At 44.4% G+C, this 27,673-nt stretch overlaps 1 protein-coding gene across 1 annotated transcript; it reads left to right on the top strand.

Moving 5' to 3' along the window:
• The first annotated feature begins 1,399 nt into the window (after nucleotides 1-1,399).
• Nucleotides 1,400-25,563, top strand: si:ch211-153b23.4 (uncharacterized protein LOC335392 homolog). The gene is made up of 11 exons (XM_038961729.1): nucleotides 1,400-1,454; nucleotides 7,816-7,929; nucleotides 8,338-8,546; nucleotides 12,968-13,991; nucleotides 18,332-18,787; nucleotides 19,259-19,358; nucleotides 23,057-23,205; nucleotides 23,339-23,451; nucleotides 23,925-24,014; nucleotides 24,250-24,372; nucleotides 25,342-25,563. The coding sequence occupies exons 1-11, from the start codon at nucleotides 1,400-1,402 to the stop codon at nucleotides 25,561-25,563; spliced, it is 2,655 nt and encodes an 884-aa protein (XP_038817657.1).
• Nucleotides 25,564-27,673: the final 2,110 nt, after the last annotated feature.

The following is a 27,673-nucleotide window of genomic DNA, read 5'->3' as shown; positions in this document are numbered from 1 at the left end:
TGTGTGTGTAAAATATTGCTATTTTCAGATTTATTATTCATAGATTTTAGATGTGTATGATTTTTTTTAAACATTTTTGCAAAACGTTAAATATCCATTGTTTAGATGGAATGGAATGTTCATGTCCTGTGATATGTGGTTTTCTCACCTAGCTATCTTAAGATGAATGCACTGACTGTTAGTCGCTCTGCATCTGCTAAATGACTAAAATGTGGAATGTAAATATTTTACATAAAGATGTATTGAATTTTTTTTTTTTTTACCCACTAACTTCTATCTTGTCTCATTGCTGCAACTCCCCAACGGGCTCGGGAGGTGAAGATCAAGTCATGCGTCCTCTGAAACATGACACACCTAACCGCGCTTCTTAACACCCGCCCGCTTAACCCAGAAGCCAGCTGCTCCAATATGTCGGAGGAAACAATTGACAACTGAGGTCAGCCTGCAGGTGCCCGACCCACCACAAGGAGTCACTAGAGTGCAATGAGCCAAGTAAAGCCCCCCCGGCCAAACCCTCCCCTAACCCGGGCGATGCTGGGCCAATTGTGCGCCACCCTATGGGACTCACAGACGGTTGTGATACAGCCTGGATACGAACCAGGGACTGCAGTGACGCCTTTTGCAATTTTGCAAATAACATGATTATTTGTCTCTCTGAAATGAAACCATCAAGTGATATATTTTAAACAAATACAGTATATGCCTGTCATTGAACAACCCCATGCCATGATTAGATAGTGAAAAAATACACCAATCTCTTTCATAATTTCTTCAAACAATAAAAGCTCATTTATCAACATTTCTGAAAATGTATAAATAGAGTTTTGGAATGAACTCTTCAATTAGATTGTTTACAAACAATAGAGAAAAACAAGCATTGATTCTTGGTTTTGATGGGGTTACAGCTGAATTAAAACGTATAAAACATGTATAAGTTAGCCTATATTCCTGAAGAATCAATGGCTATATGGCTATCATTAATTTAAAAGTCCAAAAATGGATGTAGTAATCGCAGATTGCCCCTTTAAAAGACCATATTAAAAAAAGGTGTCATGGGGAAATTTCTGCAATTTCAGATGTTCATAATTTTCATAGATAAGAAGGATGTGACTAGCTTTGAAATGTCGGTTTATTTAATGCATGTCCAACATCAGGCTACAAGATAGGCGTGCACCGATGTGCATATCCATGAGTGTACGACATTGGAAAATACAACTCATTTCACGAGGCAGAAGTTCTGACAAAAGGCTCTGTTGTTGTCCCGGTGTTGTTGTTTATGATGTAACTTTCCCGACTATCCTCCGGTAGTGTCCTGTAATAGGTAGAGAGTGACGTAAGAAAACCGGAAATGTATTTATAACCTCAGCGCTCCGTGGCGCGTGCATCAGATGCTCTGGTGATGGCTGAGCTGGAGTCGCTGCATTTCTCCGTGGGCATCCTCGGGATCTCCGGCGGTAAGTCTAGATGAAGATTCTGAATTCTGACTGATCATTTCTATTTGTTTTTATATAGCCTTAAACCGTCTAAAGAAGTAGTCCTGTTTTGTGATACATTATTGAATTTATTGAGCTATGAGACGTTTATCATAAAACAATACCTAGCATGGATAACCGACTATTGACGACTTCATAATAGTTCATTGATCGATAATCGAATCATATTCGTTAAGAAAAGGAGTGGGAACTTTTATTTGTTGTTATTTTTCGTTTTATTTGGATTATCCTAATATGTCTCATATTGTGATCACACATTGTTTTGTGAAGGTTTATATAGTCGCTGTCTGATGAACTCCATTTTTGCAATTCAAATTTTTGTACATTTATTTGAAGAAGTAACTCTGAACATTTCATGACTCTAGGACCAAGAACATTTATTCAAAATAGTTTCTTGAAGTAAAAAAATTACTTGTTTGTTATTAATGGGAAAATCCAAAAAAGTTTCTGTTTTGGAAATACGAGGTTTTCATCAGACAGCGACGATAGTATATGTATTATAGTATACATGAATGTAGATGATTCATTAATTCGCTTATTATTTTATTTGGTTTTCTCAAAATGGCTTAATGAGAGACATGAACAGAGGTGGCACCACAGGTCCCAGAGTGGGCGATTTTTTTTCTTCTGATGGTAAACAGGTAAAACTACTGAGCCTAGTTGTTTCAGGGACTTTAAGAGTTGTCCTATTGCCTGGGGCAAGTAAACTGGGCATTTGGAAAGTTGAGCTTGCTCTAAAGTTGCCCCAGGTGATTTTTTTATTACTGAAAACAATACAACTAAAGAATTCCAGTAAACATAAAACGGAGCTTTCTGGTTAAACCGCATTGTTAAGTAAGTGATGGACAATTTCTGGCATTTCTGGCAGCCGGGCAAGTTGAGCCTGCTCTGGGGGATGCCGCATTGGGCAGGTGATTAAAAAAATAAAAGAAATAACTGATCAGCAAACAATTCCAGTAGACTAACATAGGACTTGGAGCTATACTCTCCTTACCTGCTACGCTGGAGTGCAAACCACGCCCAGGTTTCGCTGAAATAAATAGGAGCAGAGGCGTAGTCGGCTCATCCCACTAGATTGTATTTTTAGCATTTAAAATTAATCTCCTGAATTTCAAAGGCCCAATGCAGCTGTATAAAAATAATTTATCTCAATATCAAATAATCTCTGGGCAACAATTAAGTACCTTACTGTAATAGTTTTCCATTAAAGGGATAAAAAAAAACTATTCTCATGCAAAAATGTTGAGTGGGGAGTGGAAGGGCAACAAAGCGGTGCATTAACCACAGTGTGATCAATCCACCAGAGAAGAAGAGCCTAATGGGAGGGAAATGTAGATTAACCTGAAAACTAGCTGTTATTAGCAGAGAGGTTGGGAACTGGTTTATTAACGTATACTAAACCCGCTGATTAAGACATCCTGTGTTGATTGTATTTTCAACCAGCAGCTATCAGGAAATAACAGTTTGATATGATACTGAATTTTGACTGCCATTACTTATGGCCTCTCTGGAAGGTTTGTAGAAAACATACACTGAACCAAAAATATAAATGCAACATGCAACAATTTCAAAGATTTTACTGATATAAATGCAACATGCAACAATTTCAAAGATTTTACTGAGTTACAGTTCATATAAGGAAATCAGTCAATTTAAAAAGTTAGTTAGGCCCTAATTTATGGATTTCACATGACTGGGAATACAGATACACTACATGACCAAAAGTACAGTATGTGGACACTGCTCGTTGAACATCTCATTCCAAAATCATGGGCATTAATATGGAGTTGGTCCCGCCTTAGCTGATATAACAGCCTCCACTCTTCAGGGAAGGCTTTCCACTAGATGTTGGAACATTGCTACTGAGACTTGCTTCCATTCAGCCACAAGAGCATTAGTGAGGTTGGGCACTGATGTTGAGCGATTAGGCCTGGCTCGCAATCTGTGTTTCAATTCATCCCAAAGGTGTTCGATGGAGTTGAGGTCAGGGCTCTGTGCAGGCCAGTCAAGTTCTTCCACACCGATCTCGACAAACCATTTCTGTATAGACCTCGCTTTGTGCACGGGGGATTGTCATGCCGAAACAGGAAAGGGCCTTCACCAAACTGTTGCCACAAAGTTGAAAGCACAGAATTGTGTAGAATGTCATTGTAAGCTGTAACGTTAAGATTTCCCTTCACTGGAACTAAGGAGCCTGAACCATGAACAACAGCCCCAGACCATTATTCATCATCCACCAAACTTTACAGTTGGCACTATGCATTCGGACAGGTGGTGTTTTCCTGGCATTTGCCAAACCCAGATTCATCCGTCGGCCTGCTAGATGGTGTAGCGTGATTCATCACTCCGTAGAACGCGTTTCCACTGTTCCAGAGTTCAATGGTGACAAGCTTTACACCACTACAGCCGACACTTGGCATTGCGCATGGTGATCTTAGGCTTGTGTGTGGCTGCTCGGCCATGGAAACCCATTTCATGAAGCTCCCGATGAACAATTATTGTGCTGACATTGCTTCCAGAGGCAGTTTGGAACTCGGTAGTGAGTGTTGCAACCGAGGACAGACAATTTTTATGCACTACGCGCTTCAGCACTTGGCTGTCCCGTTCTGTGAGCTTGTGTGGCCTACCACTTTACGGCTGAGCTGTTGTTGCTCCTAGACGTTTCCACTTCACAATAACAACACTTACAGTTGACCGGGGCAGTTCTAGCAGGGCAGACATTTTATAAACTGACTTGTTGGAAAGGTGGCATCCTATGACTGCGCCACGTTGAAAGTCACTGAGCTCTTCAGTAAGGCCATTCTACTGCCAATGTTTGTCTATGGAGATTGCATGGCTGTGTGCTCGATTTTAGACACCTGTCAGCAACAGGTGTGGCTGAAATAGCCGAATCCACTAATTTGAAGGGGTGTTCACATAGTTTTATATATATATAGTGTATGTATCTTTTGGTCACAGATACCTTAACAAAAAGGTAGAGCGGATCAGAAAACCAGTCATTATTTATTTGACCACCATTTGCCTCATGCAGCGCGACACATCTCCTTTGCATACTGTGGAGTTGATGAGGCTGTCAATTGTGGCCTGTGGAATGTTGTCTCACTCCTCTTCAATGTCTGTGCCAAGTTTCTGGATATTGTCGGGAACTGGAGCACGCTGTTGTAGATGTCGATGCAGAGCATCCCAAACATGCTCAATGGGCGAAATGTATGGTGAGTATGCAGGCCATGGAAGATCTAGTTAATTTTCAGCTTCCAGGAATTGTGTACAGGTTCTTACAACAGGGGTCTGTGCAGTATAATGCTGAAACATACATATTTTTTTCATTTAACCTTTATTTAACTAGGCAAGTCAGTTAAGAACAAATTCTTATTTACAATGAAAGCACAGAATCGTGTAGAATGTCATTGCATGCTGCCTACACCGGCCAAACTCGGACGACGCTGGGCCAATTGTGCGCCTCCCTATGGGACTCCCAATCACGGCTGGTTATGATACAGCCTGGATTCGAACCAGGGTGTCTGTAGTGATGCCTCTAGCACTGAGATGCAGTGCCTTAGACTGCTGCGCCACTCGAGAGTCTGAGTGGCGTTAGGTGAGGTGATGTGATGGCGGCGGATGAATGGCACGACAATGGGCCTCAGGATCTCGTTACGGTATCTCTGTGCATAAAAATTGCCATCGATAAAATGCAATTGTGTTTGTTGTCCGTAACTTATGCCTGCCCATACCATAACCCCACCACCACCATGGGGCACTCTGTTCACAACGTTGACATCAGCAAACCGCTCGCCCACACAATGCCATACACACTGTCTGAAATTCTTTGGTTGTGCAAACCCCCAGTTTCATCAGCTGCCGGGTGGCTGGTTACAGACGATCCCGCTGGTGAAGAGGCCGGATGTGGAGGTCCTGGAGTGGTGTGGTTACACGTGGTCTGTGGTTGTGAGGCTTGTTGGACGTACTGCCAAATTCTCTAAAACAACGTTGGAGGCAGCTTATGGTAGAGAAATGAACATTACATTCTCTGGTAACAGCTCTGGTGGAAATTCCTGCAGTCAGCATGCCAATTGCAGGCTCCCTCAAAACTTGAGACATCTGTGGCATTGTGTTGTGTGACAATCCCTGTGTAGGGTATGACATAGTGAGTAATCAGTTGTAAAAGGGTTTATTTTGGAAATTATAGGGCCAGAGTTTTTCTAACCAGGTCACATAGTAATAAAACAACTCCTGGAAAAACTCCTGGCCCTGGGAGAGTGAAAACTCTGTCTGAAGTACTTGATGTACTCGTTCATATGTATAACATTTTAAAACAAGACTAACAGGGGTTAACATTACACAGACACAGAGACAACTGCGATTAGACAATAGAACTAACAGGGCTGCATCATAGACTTATATAAATCTGTAATTAAAAGATTACAGGTGCATTAACACAGTTTAACCTACAGTACCAGTCAAAAGTTTGGACACACCTACTCATTCCAGGGTTTTTCTTTATTCTTACTATTTTCTGAATTGTAGAACAATAGTGAAGACATCAAAACTATGAAATAACACACATGGAATCATGTAGTAACCAAAAAAGTGTTAACCAAATCAAAATATATTTTATATTTGAGATTCTTCAAAGTTTGCCTTGATAACAGATTTGCACACGCTTGGCATTCTCTCAAGCAGCTTCATGAGGTAGTCACCTGGAATGCATTTCAACAAGGTGTACCTTGTTAAAAGTTAATTTGCGGAATTTCTTTCCTTCTTAATGCGTTTGAGCCAATCAGATGTGTTGTGATAGGGTAGGGTTGGTAAACAGAAGATAGCCCTATTTGGTAAAATACCAAGTCCATATTATGGCAAGAACAGCTCAAATAAGCAAAGAGAAACGACAGTCCATCATTACTTTAAGACATGAAGGTCAGTCAATCCGGGAACATTTCAAGAACTTTGAAAGTTTCTTGAAGTGCAGTTGCAAAAACCATCAAGCGCTATGATGAAACTGGCTCTCATGAGGACCGCCACAGGAAAGGAAGACCCAGAGTTACCTCTGCTGCAGAGGATAAGTTCATTAGAGTTAACAGCCTCAGAAATTGCAGCCCAAATAAATGCTTCACAGAGTTCTAGTAACAGACACATCTCAACATCAACTGTTAAGAGGAGACTGAATGAATCAGGCCTTCGTGGTCGAATTGCTGCAAAGAAACCACTACTAAAGGACACCAATAATAAGAAGAGACTTGCTTGGGCCAAGAAACACGAACAAAGGCCATTAGACATCTGTCATTTGGTCTGATGAGTCCAAATGTAAGATTTTTTGGTTCCAAACGCCGTGTCTTTGTGAGATGCAGAGTAGGTGAACGGATGATCTCTGCGTGTGTGGTTCCCACCATGAAACATGGGGGAAGAGGTGTGATGGTGTGGGGTGCTTTGCTGGTGACACTGTCGGTGATTCATTTAGAATTCAAGACACACTTAACCAGCATGGCTACCACAGCATTCTGCAGCGATACGCCATTCCATCTGGTTTGCGCTTAGTGGGACTATCATTTATTTTTCAACAGGACAATGACCCAACACACCTCCAGGCTGTGTAAGGGCTATTTTACCAAGAAGGAGAGTGATGGAGTGCTGCATCAGATGACCTTAACCCAATTAATAAGATGGTTTGGGATGAGTTGGACTGCAGAGTGAAGGAAAGCAGCCAACAAGTGCTCAGCATATGTGGGAACTCATTCAAGATTGTTGGAAAAGCACTCCTCAAGAAGCTGGTTGAGAGAATGCCAAGAGTGTGCAAGCTGTCATGAAGGCAAAGGTGGCTACTTTGAAGAATCTCAAATATAAAATATGTTTTGAATTGTTTAACACTTTTTTGTTACTACATGATTCCATTTCATAGTTTTGATGTCTTCACTATTATTCTACAATGTAGAAAATAGTAAAATAAAGAAAAACTTTTTGACTGGTACTGTATGTCATCACTTCTAGTTGATTTAATTATTCCTGTCAATAATTTTTGATTGAAAAGGCCTAGGTAGCCTAGCCAACCGAAGTTTGAATGCAATACAATGCCTGCGCATGTAGTCGGTCAGGAACTCGACCATAGGCTACTAATTGTGTGCACGTTGACCAATCATGAGGCAACATGTTTGCTCCAACATCGTGGATTTGAGTGAAAGTGGTCAGGTACGTCAGTCAAGTTGCGGTACAGAAACTTGGAGCTGTGTTCATGGGTTCTTGTCAAACAATTGGCTTTTTTTCTGAGTTGGTCTGGTCTAAAGCCAGCTGTGCATTTACCTTGTGTTTTTTCTGTTGGTTTCTCCTACAGGTTCTCTGCTGCTGTTGGTGAATAACTATGGCAGCTCTCCTGACAAAGACTTCATCCCCCATACTGCACTGGGGGTGCTGCTGCTGATCATCGCTGCCCTCTTGGCCTACTCTGGTAGCCTACCTACTGTTTATTACTCATATAAATCCTAACCATACTCTGTTACCCTTTCTATGTGCACTATTTCTATGCTTCCATTTCTTAAGTTTCGTTGTTGCGTCTTTTTCTTTCGGGTTTTGTTCACCAGTTTCAAACAGCTTTAAATGCAATATATTGAACATATATTTCACAGCGGTTTAGATGGTACAATGATTCTCTACACTATACATTTCTTGTTTTGTCATATAAACAAATATTAGGCGAACAATTAGAATTTTAGCATCCAGGAAATGGCGGAGCACCATTAACTATGCTAACGTGGACTATGGCATGCATTCATGATTTCATTGTATTTGAACGTGATATCAGCACGAGATAAACAAATGTTTTTCCCTTCCTCCCTCCCTGCCTCCCTCCCGCTAGGGGTGCGTCGCAGCCTGTCCCAGTCCCAGTTGTTCTCCAGTGTGTGTCTGACCGTGTCAGCCCTGTGGTGTGGGTCTGGACTGGTCTACCTGCTCGTTGGGGAGGGGTTGGTGGGGACTACAGAGCTGAGGTCCTCTTTGGTCCCTGGCCTAGCAGCCTTCACCCTGGCCTTCCTCATACTGGCTACAGTATCTGTCCTCCAGAGAGAGGTGTGTGTAATTATCTACAGTATCTATCGTATCTATCTACATATCTATCTACAGATGTACACTCTTAATTTGACCAGTTTTGTTGCAGGGAAATAATACTGCAGCATCAGGATTTTAACATTTAGTCCATTCACACTGTTCCGCCGATGTAGTGTTCCTTTATCAGTGGTTAGGCTATTAGCTGGCCAACATTAGGCTGCATGAAAAGTGCAGTATTGTTTGTTTTCCTCAATCGCTTTGGCTCATTTTTTGAAACCGTCTTAACATTCTCTGAACTGTAAGTGCAATTGTCACAACTGTTTTATGGGACATCACAACTCTATTGCATGTCTGAAAAATGTAGTAACTCACCCAAGACATTTAACTCATGCTTCAAAACCTAGTTATTGTGTCGGTAAACTGGCCCATGCCACCAAAATGAAATGTTTTGTCATTCTGTGTGCCGTACTGCTCAAAATGTTTCAATGTTTTTTCACCATGGCAGTCAACCCTGGAAACGTTTGTTATATACAAATTTCAGTTTTGTTAAACTTTTTGGTTGACACTGACTGCTTACTGTACTATACCAGAAAGTCAGTTTCATCTAGCTGAATGCTATTGTGTCTCACACTGAGCTTTTTAGTTATTCATTTCAACAGCAGGGAAAAGTTTACTGGGAAAAGTCAATACTGTACAATACTGTAGTACACAGAAAAAGGATATACAAAAATGTACTGTTTTCATACAAATGTGTAACAGAAAATTCACATTTGCATGTCCATTTTTACATATTTCTTACATGTAAAGTCATATATAGTGAACAGAAAATTAGCCACAAAATGATACCCCCCTCCCAAAAACCTGCAACAATGAAAAAACATGCGGTTTTTGTACCTCCTCACAGTACGTAACACTACAAGTTCCCATCTTCTTGGTGGACATCCTGTCGCTCTTGTTGGTCTGGCAAGAGATTTTCGTCAACATCACATCTGATGTTTTCCCTTGCAATGCAAGATCTCCTTGCGTGGCGCAACCGTCCCCTGCAGTGATCGCCTGTGATCACTGCAGGGGCGCCTCTGGGCGCCTCTGGACTGAGGGGCAGCTCCGGACTGAGGGGCAGCTCCGGACTGAGGGGCAGCTCCGGACTAAGGAGCAATTCCGGCATCGCCGGCGTGACAGGCAGCTCTGGCAGCTCCTGGCTGACTGACGACTCTGGCAGGTCCTGGCTGACTGACGGCTCTGGCAGGTCCTGGCTGACTGACGGCTCTGGCAGGTCCTGGCTGGCTGGCGGCTCTGGCAGGTCCTGGCTGACTGACGGCTCTGGCAGGTCCTGGCTGGCTGACGGCTCTGGCAGGTCCTGGCTGACTGACGGCTCTGGCAGCTCCTGGCTGGCTGACGGCTCTGGCAGCTCCTGGCTGGCTGACGGCTCTGGCAGATCCTGGCTGGCTGACGGCTCTGGCAGCTCCTGGCTGGGCTCTGGCAGCTCCTGGCTGGCTGACGGCTCTGGCAGGTCCTGGCTGACTGACGGCTCTGGCAGCTCCTGTCTGGCGGGCGGCTCTGGCAGCTCCTGTCTGGCGGGCGGCTCTGGCGGCTCCTGACTGGCGGGCGGCTCTGGCGGCTCCTGACTGACGGACGGCTCTAGCGGCTGCTGACTGACGGACGGCTCTGAAGGCTCAGGACAGACGGGCGGCTCTGAAGGCTCAGGACAGACGGGCGGCTTTGAAGGCTCAGGACAGACGGGCAGCTCAGATGGCGCTGGGCAGACGGGCCATATCAGGTCAATAAGACACCTAAACCAATGAAACACAAAACATAGAATATACCCACCCAGCTCACGTCCTGACCAACTAAACAAAGACTAAACAAAGGAAATAAGGTCAGGAACGTGACAGTACCCCCCCCCCCCCCCCCCCCCCCCCAAGGTGCGGACTCCGGCCGCAAAACCTGAACCTATAGGGGAGGGTCTGGGTGGGCATCTGTCCACGGTGGTGGCTCTGGCGCTGGACGTGGCCCCCACTCCACCATAGTTAATCCCCGCTTCCGTGGCCTCCTCCTAATGACGACCCACCAAAATAACCCCACTGTACTGATGGGCGCCTCTGGACTGAGGGGCAGCTCTGGACTGAGGGGCAGCTCCGGACTGAGGGGCAGCTCCGGACTGAGGGGCAGCTCCGGACTAAGGAGCAATTCCGGCATCGCTGGCGTGACAGGCAGCTCTGGCAGCTCCTGGCTGACTGACGACTCTGGCAGGTCCTGGCTGACTGACGGCTCTGGCAGGTCCTGGCTGACTGACGGCTCTGGCAGGTCCTGGCTGACTGACGGCTCTCGCAGGTCCTGGCTGACTGACGGCTCTGGCAGGTCCTGGCTGACTGACGGCTCTGGCAGGTCCTGGTTGGCTGGCGGCTCTGGCAGGTCCTGGCTGACTGACGGCTCTGGCAGGTCCTGGCTGGCTGACGGCTCTGGCAGCTCCTGGCTGACTGACGGCCCTGGCAGCTCCTGTCTGGCGGGCGGCTCTGGCAGCTCCTGTTTGGCGGGCGGCTCTGGCGGCTCCTGACAGACGGCTCTAGCGGCTGCTGACTGACGGACGGCTCTAGCGGCTCCTGACTGACGGACTGCTCTGAAGGCTCAGGACAGACTGGCGGCTTTGAAGGCTCAGGACAGACGGGCGGCTTTGAAGGCTCAGGACAGACGGGCAGCTCAGATGGCACTGGGCAGACGGGCAGCGCAGGCGGTGCTGGGCAGACGGACAGCTCAGACGGCGCTGGGCAGACGGGCAGTGCAGGCGGCGCTGGGCAGACGGGCAGCGCAGGCGACGCTGGGCAGACAGGCAGCGCAGGTGGCGCTGGGCAGACAGCAGACTCTGGCCTCTGGAGACGCACAGGAGGCTTGGTGCGTGGTGCCGGAACTGGTGGTACTGGGCTGGGGCGAGGAGGTGGCGCCGGATATACCGGACCGTGAAGGCGTACAGGAGCTCTTAAGCACCGAGCCTGCCCAACCTTACCTGGTTGAATGCTCCCCGTAGCCAGGCCAGTGCGGCGAGGTGGAATAGCCCGTACTGGGCTGTGCTGGCGAACCGGGGACACCATGCGTAAGCCTGGTGCCATGAACACCGGCCCGAGGAGACGCACTGGAGACCAGATACGTTGAGCCGGCTTCATGGCACCTGGCTCGATGCCCACTCTAGCCCGGCCGATACTTGGAGCTGGAATGTACCGCACCGGGCTAAGCACACGTACAGGAGACACCGTGCGCTTTTCCGCATAACACGGTGTCTGCCCGTACTCTCGCTCTCCACGGTAAGCACGGGGAGTTGGCGCAGGTCTCCTACCTGACTTCGCCACACTCCCCTTTAGCCACCCCCCAAGAAATTTTTGGGGCTGACTCTCAGGCTTCCAGCCTCGCTTCCGTGCTGCCTCCTCATACCACCGCCTCTCGGCTTTAGCTGCCTCCAGCTCTTCACGAGGGCGGCGATACTCTCCAGCTTGAACCCAGGGTCCCTTACCGTCCAGTTCGTCTTCCCAAGTCCATTCCTCCTGACATCGCTGCTCCTGCTGCTGCTGCTGCTGCTGCCACTTACCACGCTGCTTGGTCCGAGTTTGGCGGGTGATTCTGTAACGATCGTCGTAATGTGGAAGAGAGGAGGACCAAATCGCAGCGTGGTATGTATCCATATTTATTTGAATACTCTTCAATACGAACAAAACAATAAACAGAACGAAACCAACGACGCTACAATCCTGAACTAGTGAACATAGAAAAAATAATGAACGCACGAACAGGAACAATCACCCACAAACAAACAGTGAAAACAGCCTACCTTAATATGGTTCCCAATCAGAGACAACGTAAAACACCTGCCTCTGATTGAGAACCAAATCAGGCCAATAAGACACACCTAAACCAATGAAACACAAAACATAGAATATACCCACCCAGCTCACGTCCTGACCAACTAACCAAAGACTAAACAAAGGAAATAAGGTCAGGAACGTGACAGATCAGCCATGTGCATGTAGTTATTGTGCAAATTGTAGACAATTGTACTTACTCTTTTGCACACGTGCCAAAACACCGGCAATTTGCTTAAATGAATGCAAAATTAAAATCTGGTGTGAGCAAGAAACTAATTGTTCAGAGATTTGAACTTATTGTTTTGAAAAAAATTGTCATTCGAGAACTGAGCCAAAGCGATTGAGAAAAACTGATATATAACCAAGTGTTGATGCAGGTTTTCAGTGAAGTTAGGTGAATCCTGTTGTGCAGAAAAATTCGCAGCAACAACAGAGTGATTAAATTAGGATCATACATCTGTATCTTTCTATCTATATAGCTAGCTAGCTAGCTGTCTATCAATTTGAATGGGGTTTGGAATTGAATAGAAGACACATTTTACATTGTTTGCTGTAACGTATGGAAAATAAAGTTGTTTTGTTGTATTGTAGGTGGTCCTGTTAATCATCTCCCTGTCTATCAGCCTGGCCTGTGGGCACCAGATCGCCGGCCTCTCCTCCCCGGGGTTTGGCCAGTCTGCCACCGCCGCCTGCTACCTGCTGGTCACTCTGGTGGGGGCGTACTTCGGCTGTGGCCGCCTGCTCTCCTTTATCACCCAGGGAAGGGTGGAGGCTCCTGGTACGGGGCTGAGAAGAAGGGCAGGGTGTCAGGGTTCAGGGGTCAGAGCTCCAGAGGACTGTAACGACGTGGTGCCTGTAGGCCTGGTGATGAATCTGCTGTCTGCTAGTGTAATAGCCTGCCCCCTACTGGCTGTGGTTCCTCAGCTCACCCCTGGTCACGTCCCCTGGCTTTGGACGGCTGCTGTATTCCAGCTAGTTGTGTGTGTCCTCTCCTACAGATCCATGGACTCCCTGACCGCCACCTTCTACGGCTTCACCTCCATCCTGCGCTTTGCTGAGGGCTACAGTGCTCTCCTAACAGCCTACTCCATCCACCCCTCCTCCCCCATCCCCTTTCCCGTCGTCTTTGCTGTTCTATTCTTCATCCTGGCTCTGTTCAGCTGTCAGAAGAGTCTAGCTGAGGGTCTCTACCAGCTGTTCTACGTGGCGTATACTATCGCCCTCGCAGCCCAGCCCTCCCTCTCCTTCCAGTCTGGGGCGCAGGGCGTCCAGGCGGCCATCTTTGTTGTGTCAGCCGTAATGTTACTAGTTACCTCCTACAACAACGTCTCGGCCAAAAGGATTCCTACGGGGGAGGGCGTGTTCAAGGCCCTGGTGACGCGTGTCAGCGGCCTGACTCTCCGCCCCCACGACAGACACAGTCAAGCTCCCTACCTGGGCTACTCCAGGTATGCTGACGCAGAGGTGTTAGGTCACGCCTGCTCTGTCCTCGCTGTCTTCTCCATCACGGCGTCCATGGGGGACCGGGCCCCGCTGGGCGTGCTGGTCCTGCCCTGGGCTGTGGTGGCAGGCGGCGTCCTCCAGCTGCTGGTCGGCTCCGTGGCCTTCTCCCGTGGTAAGACCTTAACCATGGAGGTTTCACACAAGATGAACACATTCCATTTGCAATTCTAATGTTGTATTTAGGAATTAGTAAAAATGCACTCTATCCAAACTAGCTTTTCAGGTGTTTGTGAAAGCGAAGATGAGGTCGTAGAATGCATTTTTTACGTGTTACAATTTGTAATTATTGTATATCCAACATTTAATGTGTAAGACCATCTCAGTTAATCTCTACCGTTGTGACAATGAGTCGTCACAATGTTTCATCAAATGTACATGATCTTAGGGGCGTTGGCAAACACAATGTAAGTAATTTAATTTATGTACCCCTAATTGCACCGAGTACATCTGTTTATCCTACAGCTATTGTAAGCAGTAATCATGAGCCTATAAACCAGAGTTACACTGTTAGCACTGAGGCGATGTGCAAAAGTAGGAAGACCACTTTATGCAGCTCACCTTGCACTATCAGCTCCAATGTAAATGACATGAGTAAGTCTACCTCTGATAAACTTCCCAGTAAAGCATTAAAAACAATCAAGCAACCCAGAAAAGTGCTCAAAATAGCCCATATGAACATATATATCCTAAGAAACAAGGTCCATGAAGTCAGTGGTAGAAATACATGGTTATAACATCTACCGAAAATAGATAAATGCCAACGGAGGCGGTGTTGCGGTCTATTTTCAGAACCACATTCCTGTAAAGCTTAGAGACGATCTAATGTTAAATACTGTTGAAGTAATATGGCTACAGGTTCATCTGCCTCACCTGAAGCCCATTCTGGTGGGAAGCTGCTATAGACCACCAAGTGTTAACAGTCAGTATCTGGATAATATGTGTGAAATGCTTGATAATGTATGTGATATCAACAGAGAAGTAGATTTTCTGGGTGATTTAAATATTTACTGGCTATCATCAAGCTGCCCACTCAGGAAAAAACTTCAAACTGTAACCAGTTCCTGCAACCTGGATCAGGTTGTCAGTCAACCTACCAGGGTAGTTACAAACAGCACAGGAATTAAATCAACATGTATTGATCACATTTTTACTAAGGCTGCAGATATTTGCTTTAAAGCAGTATCAAAATCCATAGGATGTAGTGATCACAATATAATAGCCATATCTAGGAAACCAAAGTTCCAAAGGCTGGGCCTAATATAGTGTATAAGAGGTCATACAAGAAGTTTTGTAGTGATTCATATGTTGATGATGTAAAGAATAGCTGCTGGTCTGTGGTGTGTCATGAGGAGCAACCAGATGCTGCACTTGACGCATTTTTGAAACTACTTATTCCAGTTACTAATAAGCACACACCCATTAAGAAAATGACTGGAAAAACAGTTAAATCCCCTTGGATTGATGAGGATTTTAAAATTGTGTGGTTGAGAGGGATGAGAGAGGGGTATGGCAATTAAGTCTGGCAGCCCAACTGATTGGCAAACGTACTGCAAATTGAGAAATCATGTGACTAAACAAAAGAAAAGAAACTACACAATGAAACAAATATACATTATATAAAGAATGATAGTAAAAAGCTTTGGGGCACCTTTAAATATTTACTGGCTATCATCAAGCTGCCCACTCAGGAAAAAACTTCAAACTGTAACCAGTTCCTGCAACCTGGATCAGGTTGTCAGTCAACCTACCAGGGTAGTTACAAACAGCACAGGAATTAAATCAACATGTATTGATCACATTTTTACTAAGGCTGCAGATATTTGCTTTAAAGCAGTATCAAAATCCATAGGATGTAGTGATCACAATATAATAGCCATATCTAGGAAACCAAAGTTCCAAAGGCTGGGCCTAATATAGTGTATAAGAGGTCATACAAGAAGTTTTGTAGTGATTCATATGTTGATGATGTAAAGAATAGCTGCTGGTCTGTGGTGTGTCATGAGGAGCAACCAGATGCTGCACTTGACGCATTTTTGAAACTACTTATTCCAGTTACTAATAAGCACACACCCATTAAGAAAATGACTGGAAAAACAGTTAAATCCCCTTGGATTGATGAGGATTTTAAAATTGTGTGGTTGAGAGGGATGAGAGAGGGGTATGGCAATTAAGTCTGGCAGCCCAACTGATTGGCAAACGTACTGCAAATTGAGAAATCATGTGACTAAACAAAAGAAAAGAAACTACACAATGAAACAAATATACATTATATAAAGAATGATAGTAAAAAGCTTTGGGGCACCTTAAATAAAATTTTGGGGGGAAAAGCCAGCTCGCCTTCTTCATTCATTGAATCAGATGGCTCATTCATCACAAAGCCCACTGATATTGCAAACTACTTTAATTACTTTTTCATTGGCAAGATAAGCAAACTTAGGGATGACATGTCAGCAACAAACGCTGACACTACACATCCAAGTATATCGGACCAAATTATGAAAGACAAGAATTGTACTTTTGAATTCCATAAAATCAATGTGGAAGAGGTGAAATAATTGTTGTCTATCAACAATGACAAGCCACCAGGGTCTGACAATCTAGATGGAAAATTACTGAGGATAATAGCGGACAATATTGCCTCTCCTATTTGCCACATCTTCAATTTAAGCCTACTTGAAAGCGTGTGCCCTCAGGCCTGGAGGGTAAGCAAAAGCCATTCCGCTACCCAAGAATAGTAAAGCCCCCTTTACTGGCTCAAATAGCCGACCAATCAGCCTGTTACCAACCCTTAGTAAACTTCTGGGGAAAAATATGTTTCACCAGATACAATGCTATTTCACAATAAACAAATTGAGAACAGAATTTCAGCATGCTTATAGGGAAGGACACTCAACAAGCACAGCACTTACACAAATGACTGATGATGGGCTGAGAGAAATTGATAATAAAATGGTTGTGGGTGCTGTCTTGTTAGACTTCAGTGCAGCTTTTGACATTATTGATCATAGTCTGCTTCTGGAAAAACTTATGTGTTATGGCTTTACACCCCCTGCTATAATGTGGATAAAGAGTTACTTGTCTAACAAACACAGAGGGTGTTCTTTAATGGAAGCCTCTGAAACATAATCCAGTTAGAATCAGGAATTCCACAGGGTAGCTGTTTAGGCCCCTTGATTTTTTCAGAAATGACTGCAACACTCAACAAAGAGCTGCAGTTAGTTTCAGAGTGGGTGGCAAGGAATAAGTTAGCCCTCAATTTTTCTAAAACTAAAAGCATTGTATTTGGAACAAAACACTCACTAAACCCTAAACCTCAACTAAATCTTGAAATAAATAATGTGGAAATTGAGCAAGTTGAGATGACTAAACTGCTTGGAGTAATACTAGATTGTAAACTGTCATGGTCAAAACATATTGATGCAGTAGTAGCTAAGATGGGAAGAAATCTGTCTATAAAGCGCTACTCTACCTTCTTAACAGCACTATCAACAAAGCAGATCGTACAGGTCCTAGTTTTGTCGCACCTTGACTACTGTTCAGTCGTGTGGTCAGGTGCCACAAAAAAGGACTTAGGAAAATTACAATTGGCTCAGTACAGGGCAGCACGGCTGGCCCTTGGATGTACACAGACAGCTAATATTAATAATATGCATGTCAATCTCTCCTGGCTGAAAGTGGAGGAGAGATTAACTTCATCACTACTTTTATTTTTGAGAGGTATTGACATGTTGAATGCACCGAGCTGTCTGTCTAAACTACTGGCACACAGTTTGGACACCCTTGCATACCCCACAAGACATGCCACAAGAGATCTCTTCACAGTCCCCTAGTCCAGAATAGACTATGACCATTACTACATAGAGCCATGACTACATGGAACTCTATTCCACATCAAGTAACTGACGCAAGCAGTAAAATTAGATTTAAATAACAGATAAAGAAACACCTTATGGAACAGCGGAGACTGTGAAGTAACACAAACATTGGCACAGACACATGCATACTGTACACACACACACACACGCGATAACATACGCGCTATATGTAACAGTATACCTTCCGTCCCTCTCCACGCCCCTAACATCCACCCTCGAATCATCGTTACCCATCGCTCCACAAAAGCCGCGGCCCTTGCAGAGCAAGGGGAACAACTACTTCAAGGTCTCAGAGCGAGTGACTTCACCGATTGAAACGCTATTAGTGCGCACCCCGCTAACTAGCTAGCCATTTCACATCGGTTACATATACATACATACACATGGATTTAGTACTGTAGATATGTGGTTGTGGTGGAGTAGCGGCCTGAGGGCACACAGTGTTTTGTGAAATCTGTGAATGTATTGTAATGTTTTAAAATTGTATAAACTGCTTTAATTTTGCTGGACCCCAGGAAAGCAGCAGCTAATGGGGATCCATAATAAATACAAATACAAATGTGTACATTTCCGGTAGGTAAGACCCTTGAGAGCATGGCGTTTGTCCTGTACGGTGTCATGTGGTCCATCTGGGGGCTGACGCGGTACGGCGGTCTCTACGGTGACACCCGAGGCTTCAGCGTAGCGGTCGGCATCATCAGCTTCCTGTTGTTCAACAGTCTGGTGACGGTAGGAGCGCTGTTCCTGAGCGTAGCCTGGGTTGTCTATGCCGCGACCTTTCACCTCATTATCATCTCCTTCCTCCTGGACGCCATGGGAGCACTGCCTTATGGGTATGACATCGGGGTGTCGATCGTGTTTGGCCTGATGTCATTCTACTGTTTCCTGTCTGGTCTGTTCAGCCTGACCTTCCTGACCCCCCAGTTGCCCCTGGGACGGGCGTTAGTCAGGCTGAGTGGGACGGGAGGAGGAGGGAAGGACATCTGTCTTCATGTCCCCGCACGCAAAGCCACGGCCGTCCACCAGATAGCAGGTGAAACATAAGGGGGTACCTATCCTGGGCTCAGTCCCAAAGGGCACCCTTTTCTCTATCTAGTGCACTAATTTAAAGTAGTGCTTTATGTTAAAGGGCATAGGGTGCAATCTGAGACAAAGAACTGGTCACCAACTCTGCTCCTGGTGAAATACTGTGGGTGCAGGGTTTTGCTTCATTCCAGTACTAACACACCTGATTCAAAGTCCTGGTGAGCAGAATGCAGGGTCTCAGTGCTGGGCTGAAACAGCAAATCTGCACACCCAGTAGCTCTTCAGAACCATGACAACCATTGGTCTAGTCTAGTGCATCATTCTCATGAAAACACTATGAATAACAGGCTGTGTGTGTATATTTGTGTGTGTGTGTTGAGGCTGACAGGATCACTTCATTGCAAGTTCTTTAGGTCTTTATTTAGTTGGGTTATTGATGTGTCTCAACCCAACTCTCCCTATCCCTCTGTGTCTCCAGAGATCATGAAGAGTGGAGGTATATGTGGGATGCCCACTGACACGGTCTATGTGCTGGTGGCAGCTTGTAACAGACCGGACGCTGTGGAAAAGGCCTACAAGTGAGTTTCAATTACACTGCATACTAGGTCGTTATACGTACATTGTAAAAGATAATTTCATTAGATTAAATGAATAAACTTTGTACTCACAATGCTTCATAGTGGTAGACTGGTCCCAGATCTATTTTAGTTGTCTCGCCAACTCCTCTGTCACGACCAAGACAGTTCAAACAGATCAAGGACCAGGCTATCATACTGCATTTAAACTAACTATTCTCCTTGTCTCTCCCTGTGCTGAAGGTGTAAGCAACATGTTGTGGATGACCCTCAACTACTTTTCTCCTTCCCCCCTTCTGACACCCAGGTGGCGACACGCATCTCTGCGTGCCTGGCAGATATCTCAACTTGCATGTCGGCCCACCACCTCAAGCTCAACCTTGACAAGGTGGACCTGCTCTTCCTCCCTCCCTTGAGACACATCCCGCTCAAAGACCTCTTCATCACGGTTGACAACTCCACGGTGTCGCCCTCCCATAGCGCAAAGAACCTTGGCGTGACCCTGGACAACGCCCTGTCGTTCACTGCAAACATCAACGCATTGACCCGCTCCTGCAGGTTTATGCTCTACAACATCCTTAGAGTACGACCTTACCTCAGGAAGTGGCGCAGGTCCTAATCCAGGCTCTTGTCCTCTCCCGTCTGGACTACTGCAACTCACTGTTGGCTGGGCTCCCTGCTTGTGCCATCAAACCCCTGCAACTTATCCAGAACACTGCAGCCTGCCTGGTTTTCAAGTTCTCTCATTTCACCCCGCTCCTCCGCACACTCCACTGGCTTCCAGTTGAAGCTTGCATCCCCTACAAGACCATGGTGCTTACCTACGGAACAGCAAGAGGATATGCCCCTCCCTACCTTCACACTGAAACCCTACACTCCAACCTGAGCACTCCGTTCTGCCACCTCAGGTCCGTTGGCCCCCCCACCCCCCAGCTCCCGCACAGCCCAGGCCAAGCTCTTCTCTGTCCTCCCCCCAACACCCATCTTCCGAAAACATCTGAAATCCTACCTCTTCAAACAGTATCCTAAATAATCCTCCTCCCCACCTCGACCACTTAACTAGCACTTGCACTTGGGCTCATTGATTTGAAAAATAAATGCTGTGCTCTTGGAAGGGCATGCTTTGAGCACTACTGAAAATATTATTTACATGTGAAAAATGAATACCATATTACATTCTTTTTAAACACATTTTTATTTAACCTTTATTTAACTAGGCAAGTCAGTATATACTGCATTTGCAATAGGCCTATTGTTTACCTTTTTGTTGGTGACACTTTGATAACTTGATCACATGCAACTGTTTAAAGGACAAGTCCACAGATGAAACGATAACAATATGGCCGCCAGCCTCTGTTTTGGTAAAAAGCAGAGGGATGGGCCTGGAGAAATGTAACCACTCTCAGATTAATAGACAGCTATGGATGCAAGGACTGATCATCCATCATATCAAAATTATTGTTTTAACCATGTTATGAGGCTATACAGGGTTTGTTTACGTTTACAATGTTTACAAACATTGGAGAAAAACAAGCTAATATTTTAGGTTCTCATGGAGTGTGACAGTTGAGCTAAGATCAAGAGTTATAAGTTATATTATTTAAGAATCAATGGATATACAGTACAAGTCAAAAGTTTGGACACACCAACTCATTCCAGGGTTTTTGATATTTTTACTAGGAAATAACACATTTGGAATCATGTAGTAACCAAAAAAGTGTTAAACCAATCAAAATATGTTTTATATTGAGATTCTTTAAAGTGGCCACTCTTTGCCTTGATGACAGCTTTGCACACTCTTGGCATTCTCTCATGCTTCATGCTGGGAAAAGACCTTAACCAACAATGCAGTTAATAAAATATTTATGTAATAAACTGAAGTAAAAATAATTAAATCAATCAAACAAAAAGTAACACAGGAAATGTACATAACAATAACGAGGCTATATACAGGGGGTACCGGTACCGAGTCAATGTGCGGGGGTACAGGTTAGTTGAGGTAATTTGTAAAGTGACTATGTATAGATAATAAACACACAAGTAGCAGCAGTGTAAAAACAAAAGGCGGGAGGGGGGGTCAATGTAAATAGTCCGGGTGGCCATTTGATCAGTTGTTCAGTAGTCTTATGGCTTGGGGGTAGAAGCTGTTAAGGAGCCTTTTGGTACCGCTTGCTGTGCGGTAGCAGAGAGAACAGTCTATGACTTGGGTGACTGGAATCTTTGACAATTTTTGGGGCTTTCCTCTGACACTGCCTAGTATATAGGTCTTGGATGTCAGGAAGCTTGGCCCCAGTTAGGTACTGGGCCGCCCAAAAAAGAATGTAGCAACAACAGATTGTCCCTTTAAGTCTATCAAAAGTGTGCGAGTTTGAGCATGTGTCCATTAGGCCTATGGATTAGCCATCCACAACAACCACAATCTGTAAAATGCAAATAGCTAAATGAGAGAGCAGCAGTGTGATTCACATCAATGCGTTATGTAGATATCAATAATAAGTGATCTCCGTAGACTACAACACTGCTGTCATCTTCTCCTCCAAGCGTTTATTCAAGTTGGATAATCTTTGGATGTCGACAGCAGTCGCACCATTGGAAGACATAGCTTGGACTGTAGCCTACAAAAGCCTGTTCCTGCTCTTTTCCAGCGATCCAAACCCATTTGGTGTGTCATCATAGTGGTCTCTGACTTGTGGTCAGACTCACTCCGGTGGAACAAACTTAAACTTGCGCCTTTTTTCAATGCTGATTTGAATGTCATTGAGAAAACAGAAGTGTCAAAGATTTTTTTCCGCAAACATAATGTCTGAATTTAAATGTAATCCTCAAAGTAATCATTTCGTTTTTCAAAAGTATCTGTAATCTGATTACAATATTTTTGCTGGTAATGTAACGGATTACAGTAACTTTTTTTTGTAATCCCTTACATGTAACGGATTATATGTAAACCGTTACTCCCCAACCCTGTTAATAACATATTCTACCTGTCTCTCCCTGTGTGCTGCAGGTGTAAGCAGCATGTTAATAACATATTCTACCTGTCTCTCCCTGTGTGCTGCAGGTGTAAGCAGCATGTTAATAACATATTCTACTCGTCTCTCCCTGTGTGCTGCAGGTGTAAGCAGCATGTTAATAACATATTCTACCTGTCTCTCCCTGTGTGCTGCAGGTGTAAGCAGCATGTTAATAACATATTCTACCTGTCTCTCCCTGTGTGCTGCAGGTGTAAGCAGCATGTTAATAACATATTCTACCTGTCTCTCCCTGTGTGCTGCAGGTGTAAGCAGCATGTTAATAACATATTCTACCTGTCTCTCCCTGTGTGCTGCAGGTGTAAGCAGCATGTTAATAACATATTCTACCTGTCTCTCCCTGTGTGCTGCAGGTGTAAGCAGCATGTTAATAACTTATTCTACCTGTCTCTCCCTGTGTGCTGCAGGTGTAAGCAGCATGTTAATAACATATTCTACTCGTCTCTCCCTGTGTGCTGCAGGTGTAAGCAGCATGTTAATAACATATTCTACTCGTCTCTCCCTGTGTGCTGCAGGTGTAAGCAGCATGTTAATAACTTATTCTACCTGTCTCTCCCTGTGTGCTGCAGGTGTAAGCAGCATGTTAATAACATATTCTACTCGTCTCTCCCTGTGTGCTGCAGGTGTAAGCAGCATGTTAATAACATATTATACTTGTCTCTCCCTGTGCAGGTGTAAGCAGCAGGCTCAGGACCGGCCCATGTCTCTATGGGTGTCCTCTATAAACCAGTTAGAACCGGTCAGATCCCTCCTGTCTGCCCTGCTCTGGGACTTCATGAGCGCAGCATGGCCCTCCTCTATCAGCATGGTCATAGCCAGGGGTGGGTTATTAACACTGTGTGAGTGTGTATATAGGGAAGGAGGGGTTGTGTGTGTGTGTGTGTGCATGTGTATGTAGTGTTGTGTAGTGTATGTTAGTTATTATGATGAGTATCTCCTGTCTTCCCTCATCAGGTCCATGGATGGAGATGTTTGGTCTGGGGGAATCAGCTAAACACATCGGAACCCCTCGGAGCATCGCTATCAGGAACCCAGACTGTGCAGTAGCTACTCATCTTATCAACCTGGTACGAACCCTAACCATGACCACTGACCTCTATCCCTGACCCTGATTGTGCTGTAGCAGCACACCTCATTAACCTGGTACGATCACGGCTTAATTACAAAAGCCTCCACACCCTGTAGCTTTCTAGGACCAGGGTTGTAGTACATAGATACTACATTACATTTATTTATATTTTTTATTTAACCTTTATATTATCTAGGCAAGTCAGTTAAGAACAAATTATTATTTACAATGACGGCCTACCCCGGCCAAACCCGGACAACGCTGGGCCAATTGTGCGCCACCCTATGGAACTCCCAATCACGGCCGGATGTGATGCAGCCTGGAAACGAACCAGGGACTGCAGTGACGCCTCTTGCACTGAGATGCAGTGGCTTAGACCTCTGCGCCACTCGGGAGTCCCTACATACATTATACAGTATCTAAATGGATGCTTGCCATTGTTGCCAGATAATATTATGTTCTGTTCTGTAGGTGGGTCCTATTGCTGTGACATCAGCCAACCCCACAGGAGAAGCAGACACCACACACCACAACCAGGTGTATGCCAAGCTGGGAGACAAGGTGAAATAGATACACAGACATATCATAGTTCAATTGAGTCAAAACCACATTTGGAAATGTAAAAAAAGATTGTGATTTTCTCACTCACTGTCTGTCTGTCTGTCTGTCTGTCTGTCTGTCTGTCTGTCTGTCTGTCTGTCTGTCTGTCTGTCTGTCTGTCTGTCTGTCTGTCTGTCTGTCTGTCTGTCTGTCTGTCTGTCTGTCTGTCTGTCCATCCGTCCGTCCGTCTGTCTAGGTGGATGGTGTGTTGTGTGACGGCCCGTCCCCAGAGAACATCGCCTCCACTGTAGTTGACTGCACCAAGATAGACAGCGGCCATATTGGATTCTTCCGAGTGGGCCTCATTCCCAAGTCTCAGGTAAAAACAAGGCGGCTAACATGACAAGAACCTCAAAACTGACACCAACCTGAAGCACCGACCGTTAACATGACATGACAGTAACACCACCTCATGTCCTGTATGTAATGGTTGTTGTGTTGTGTGTGGGTGTGTGTGTGTATGGGCGTGCATGCTGGGCCGGCTCTTGGTTGGGGGCCCCCGCAAAACCCTCGCGTGCAAAACATTTTAGTGGGCCCCGCCTTCTTGTCGTCGGAGAGAAAACATTTAAGTTTTAAAGTTAATTTCCTGCAATTCTACACATTTTGCCATGGGGCGAAGAGAAAATGTTTCAGTTTTAAAGCAAGTTTTCTGCAATTCTACACATTTTGCCATGGGGCGAAGAGACAAATTTGAAGTTTTACAGCTATTTTCCTGCAATTCTACACATTTTGCCATGGGGCGAAGAGACAAATGTTTCAGTTTTAAAGCAAGTTTTCTGCAATTCTACACATTTTGCCATGGGGCGAAGAGACAAATTTGAAGTTTTACAGCTATTTTCCTGCAATTGTACACATTTTGCCATGACTTACGCCATGTTAATATGAAATCTGAGTGAGAGTGACTAACAAAATCAATGGGGGCCCTCTGGAGGTCAGGGCCCCTGGGAACGTGCACTTTGTGCTCTGTCTGTAATTGGGACATGATTACTACAAGTTTAGATGGTTGGCTAGACTAACTTACCAATCTAAAAATTGTTTGCTGACATGTGTTAACTGAGTGACTGTCAGTGACTGACATAACAAGAGGAAAACTGCTGATGCACAACCACATTTTGAAATTGCACCTTGTTTTCTACTATTCTAATTTGAGACCCCCCATTTTTTTGAGGGGGGGGGTCGTGTGTCTGCCTGTGTCGCTTATGTGTGTGTCTGTCTGTATAATGTCTGTAATGTTCTGTGTGTCTGTCTGTATAATGTCTGTAATATTCTGTGTGTTTGTCTCTGCCAGGTGCTCCAGATCTTTGAGGAGGTCCAGAAGAGGCATTCTCACGGTCAGATTAACCCAGGGTTTGAAGCAGACCTCACAGAGCCTGACCCTAACCCTAACATCACAGACCCTCAGAGGAACACAGAAGAAGACAACACAGAGTCTACAGAGTCCTCAACTGTTCCACCACCTACCCAGTCTCCTGCCAACATAGACACCTCTACACTAGCAACACAACCATGAGACTGCCCAAGCTACAGCTAGTCTGGCTAACACCTAACTCTCAAAATCCTCCAGACGTCATAGTCTGGAAAGGTTCTTTTGATGTTGTTTGCACGATGTGTTGATAATGAAGGGGATGTGCCCTCAGACTTCAAGGCAGCATCCTACGCTGGTTGGATATCCCATTTTTGAAATGGAATAAATCATGATCCATGTTTTACATAAGCGCACAGCCTCACGAAACCACACTATCATGTGTCGCTCACCTGCTTCCTGTTTACATACAGTAGCTAAAGCAGGGGAGCAGGCACGGGTGGGCCTGAGTGGACAACTAAGACTAAGCCCCCCCACAATTTGTTTTGAGTTTGATATTTGATATGCTCTCTACTTGTCAGTGTTCCAAAATGAACATTATTTGTATTTTTCCTAAAGATGCAAACACCATCAGATTGAATTAATAGCAGTCAGTGCACTGGGTTAGTCAGATTTTATGAAATATAACAGATCTAATTATGTATGTAAACCCTGGATTGCTGATGCTACAGTATGTATTGGCCATTGAGAGGCTTTGATGCCACCGGTTGGTCATATTGCCACTCCCCAGTAGGAGCAGTCCTCCATAGGAATGAATGGAATTCTACAGTATTTATATTAAATGTTTCAAGGACATTTTTGTTGTAGTTGTATATATGTGAGATTTTTTCGTTTTTATTTTTAGCTCACATAATATAATTTAAATGTATGCATGAATGTGTCTGTAATAGAATAAATGTGGCTAAAACTAATGTAGACATTAATAAATGCATTTCTATAACTTCCAAAATATTTTTTACAATGGTGGGGAGTGCCAAGATGGAGGCACAGTGGCTTCAACACAGCACCCTCTATAAATCATCTAGTGTATATGTAAATCATTGAACAGAACAGATTACCAGATTACCTGTCTCGTGCTCTTCTTATTTCTTGTTTTTTATTTCTTGTGTGTTTTTGTTCCACCTTATGTTATTTTTAGTGCTGTGTTGATATTGATTACTGCATTGTTGGGTTTGGAGCTTGCAAGAAAGGCATTTCACTGTACTTGTGGACTTGACATTGAAAGTTTAAACTTGAAACTTGAATGACAGTCACTCTCACGGGATGGTTTTCAAAAATAACTAACTGAAAGCCACACTCCCAATATGCCACAAATATGACTGCATTGAGGCACATGTCACTGTGCTTCTATGGCTATATGCACCATGCCACTGCGTATTTAATTTGTTAACATCGCAAACAAGACCTTTGTAACAGTCAACACACGTACAGCGCATTCGGAAAATATTCAGACATCTTCCCATTTTCCACATTTTGTTCCGTTACATCCTTATTCTAAATTGGATTAAACCAAAAAAATCTCATCAATCTAAACACAATACCCCATAATGACAAAGCGAAAACAGGTTCTTAGACATTTTAGAAAATGTATACAAATAATAACAGAAAAAATACCTTATTTACATAAGTATTCAGACCCTTTGCTATGAGACTCGAAACTGAGTTCAGGTGCATCCTGTTTCTATTGGTCATCCTTGAGATGTTTCTACAACTTGATTGGAGTGCACCTGTGGTAAATTCAATTGATTGGACATGATTTGGAAAGGCACACACCTGTCTATATAATGTCCCACAGTTGACAGTGCATGTTATTGCCTGATCTGAAATAATAATAATAAAGTTGGTCACAAAAATTCATTATCAAAGATATTAAAGCACATTTGATTGCTATGATAGATATTGCAGAAGCAAATGTTATTGTGTGGGGTTCCCATAGTTTAATCCAATAAAAGTACTTTCTATAGTGTCATTTAATGTGCCTCTTTCAGTTTTCAGTTATATTACTTTATTTACTCAATATCTTACAGGCCTATCATTCAAACATATCATTCAAACAAACACTTCTTACTCATTATGTTTATACAAATACACAACCTTCAATCAATCATTCACTGGTGTGTCATCCCTATACATTCCATTCATTCATCGCTATTGCCACCCGTGCCATTATATACCGTCGCAGTACAATTCTAGGTCATTGTACATACCATTTGTAGGTCATATGGCAGGATTTCACAAACTAGGGGTCGCGACGATG

The sequence above is a fragment of the Salvelinus namaycush genome, chromosome 23, assembly GCF_016432855.1.
Source record: "Salvelinus namaycush isolate Seneca chromosome 23, SaNama_1.0, whole genome shotgun sequence".
Taxonomy (NCBI): domain Eukaryota; kingdom Metazoa; phylum Chordata; class Actinopteri; order Salmoniformes; family Salmonidae; genus Salvelinus; species Salvelinus namaycush.
The sequence above is the reverse complement of the archived record's forward strand: the minus strand, read 5'-3'. Positions and strand labels throughout refer to the sequence as shown.

Excerpts from the sequence above, each read along its gene's own strand:
- si:ch211-153b23.4 (XM_038961729.1), top strand. The coding sequence starts at position 1,400 with ATGGCTGAGCTGGAGTCGCTGCATTTCTCCGTGGGCATCCTCGGGATC. Across the intron at positions 7,930-8,337 it reads TGCCCTCTTGGCCTACTCTG|GGGTGCGTCGCAGCCTGTCC; the intron begins GTAGCCTACCTA and ends CCCTCCCGCTAG. Across the intron at positions 24,373-25,341 it reads GCCTCATTCCCAAGTCTCAG|GTGCTCCAGATCTTTGAGGA; the intron begins GTAAAAACAAGG and ends TGTCTCTGCCAG.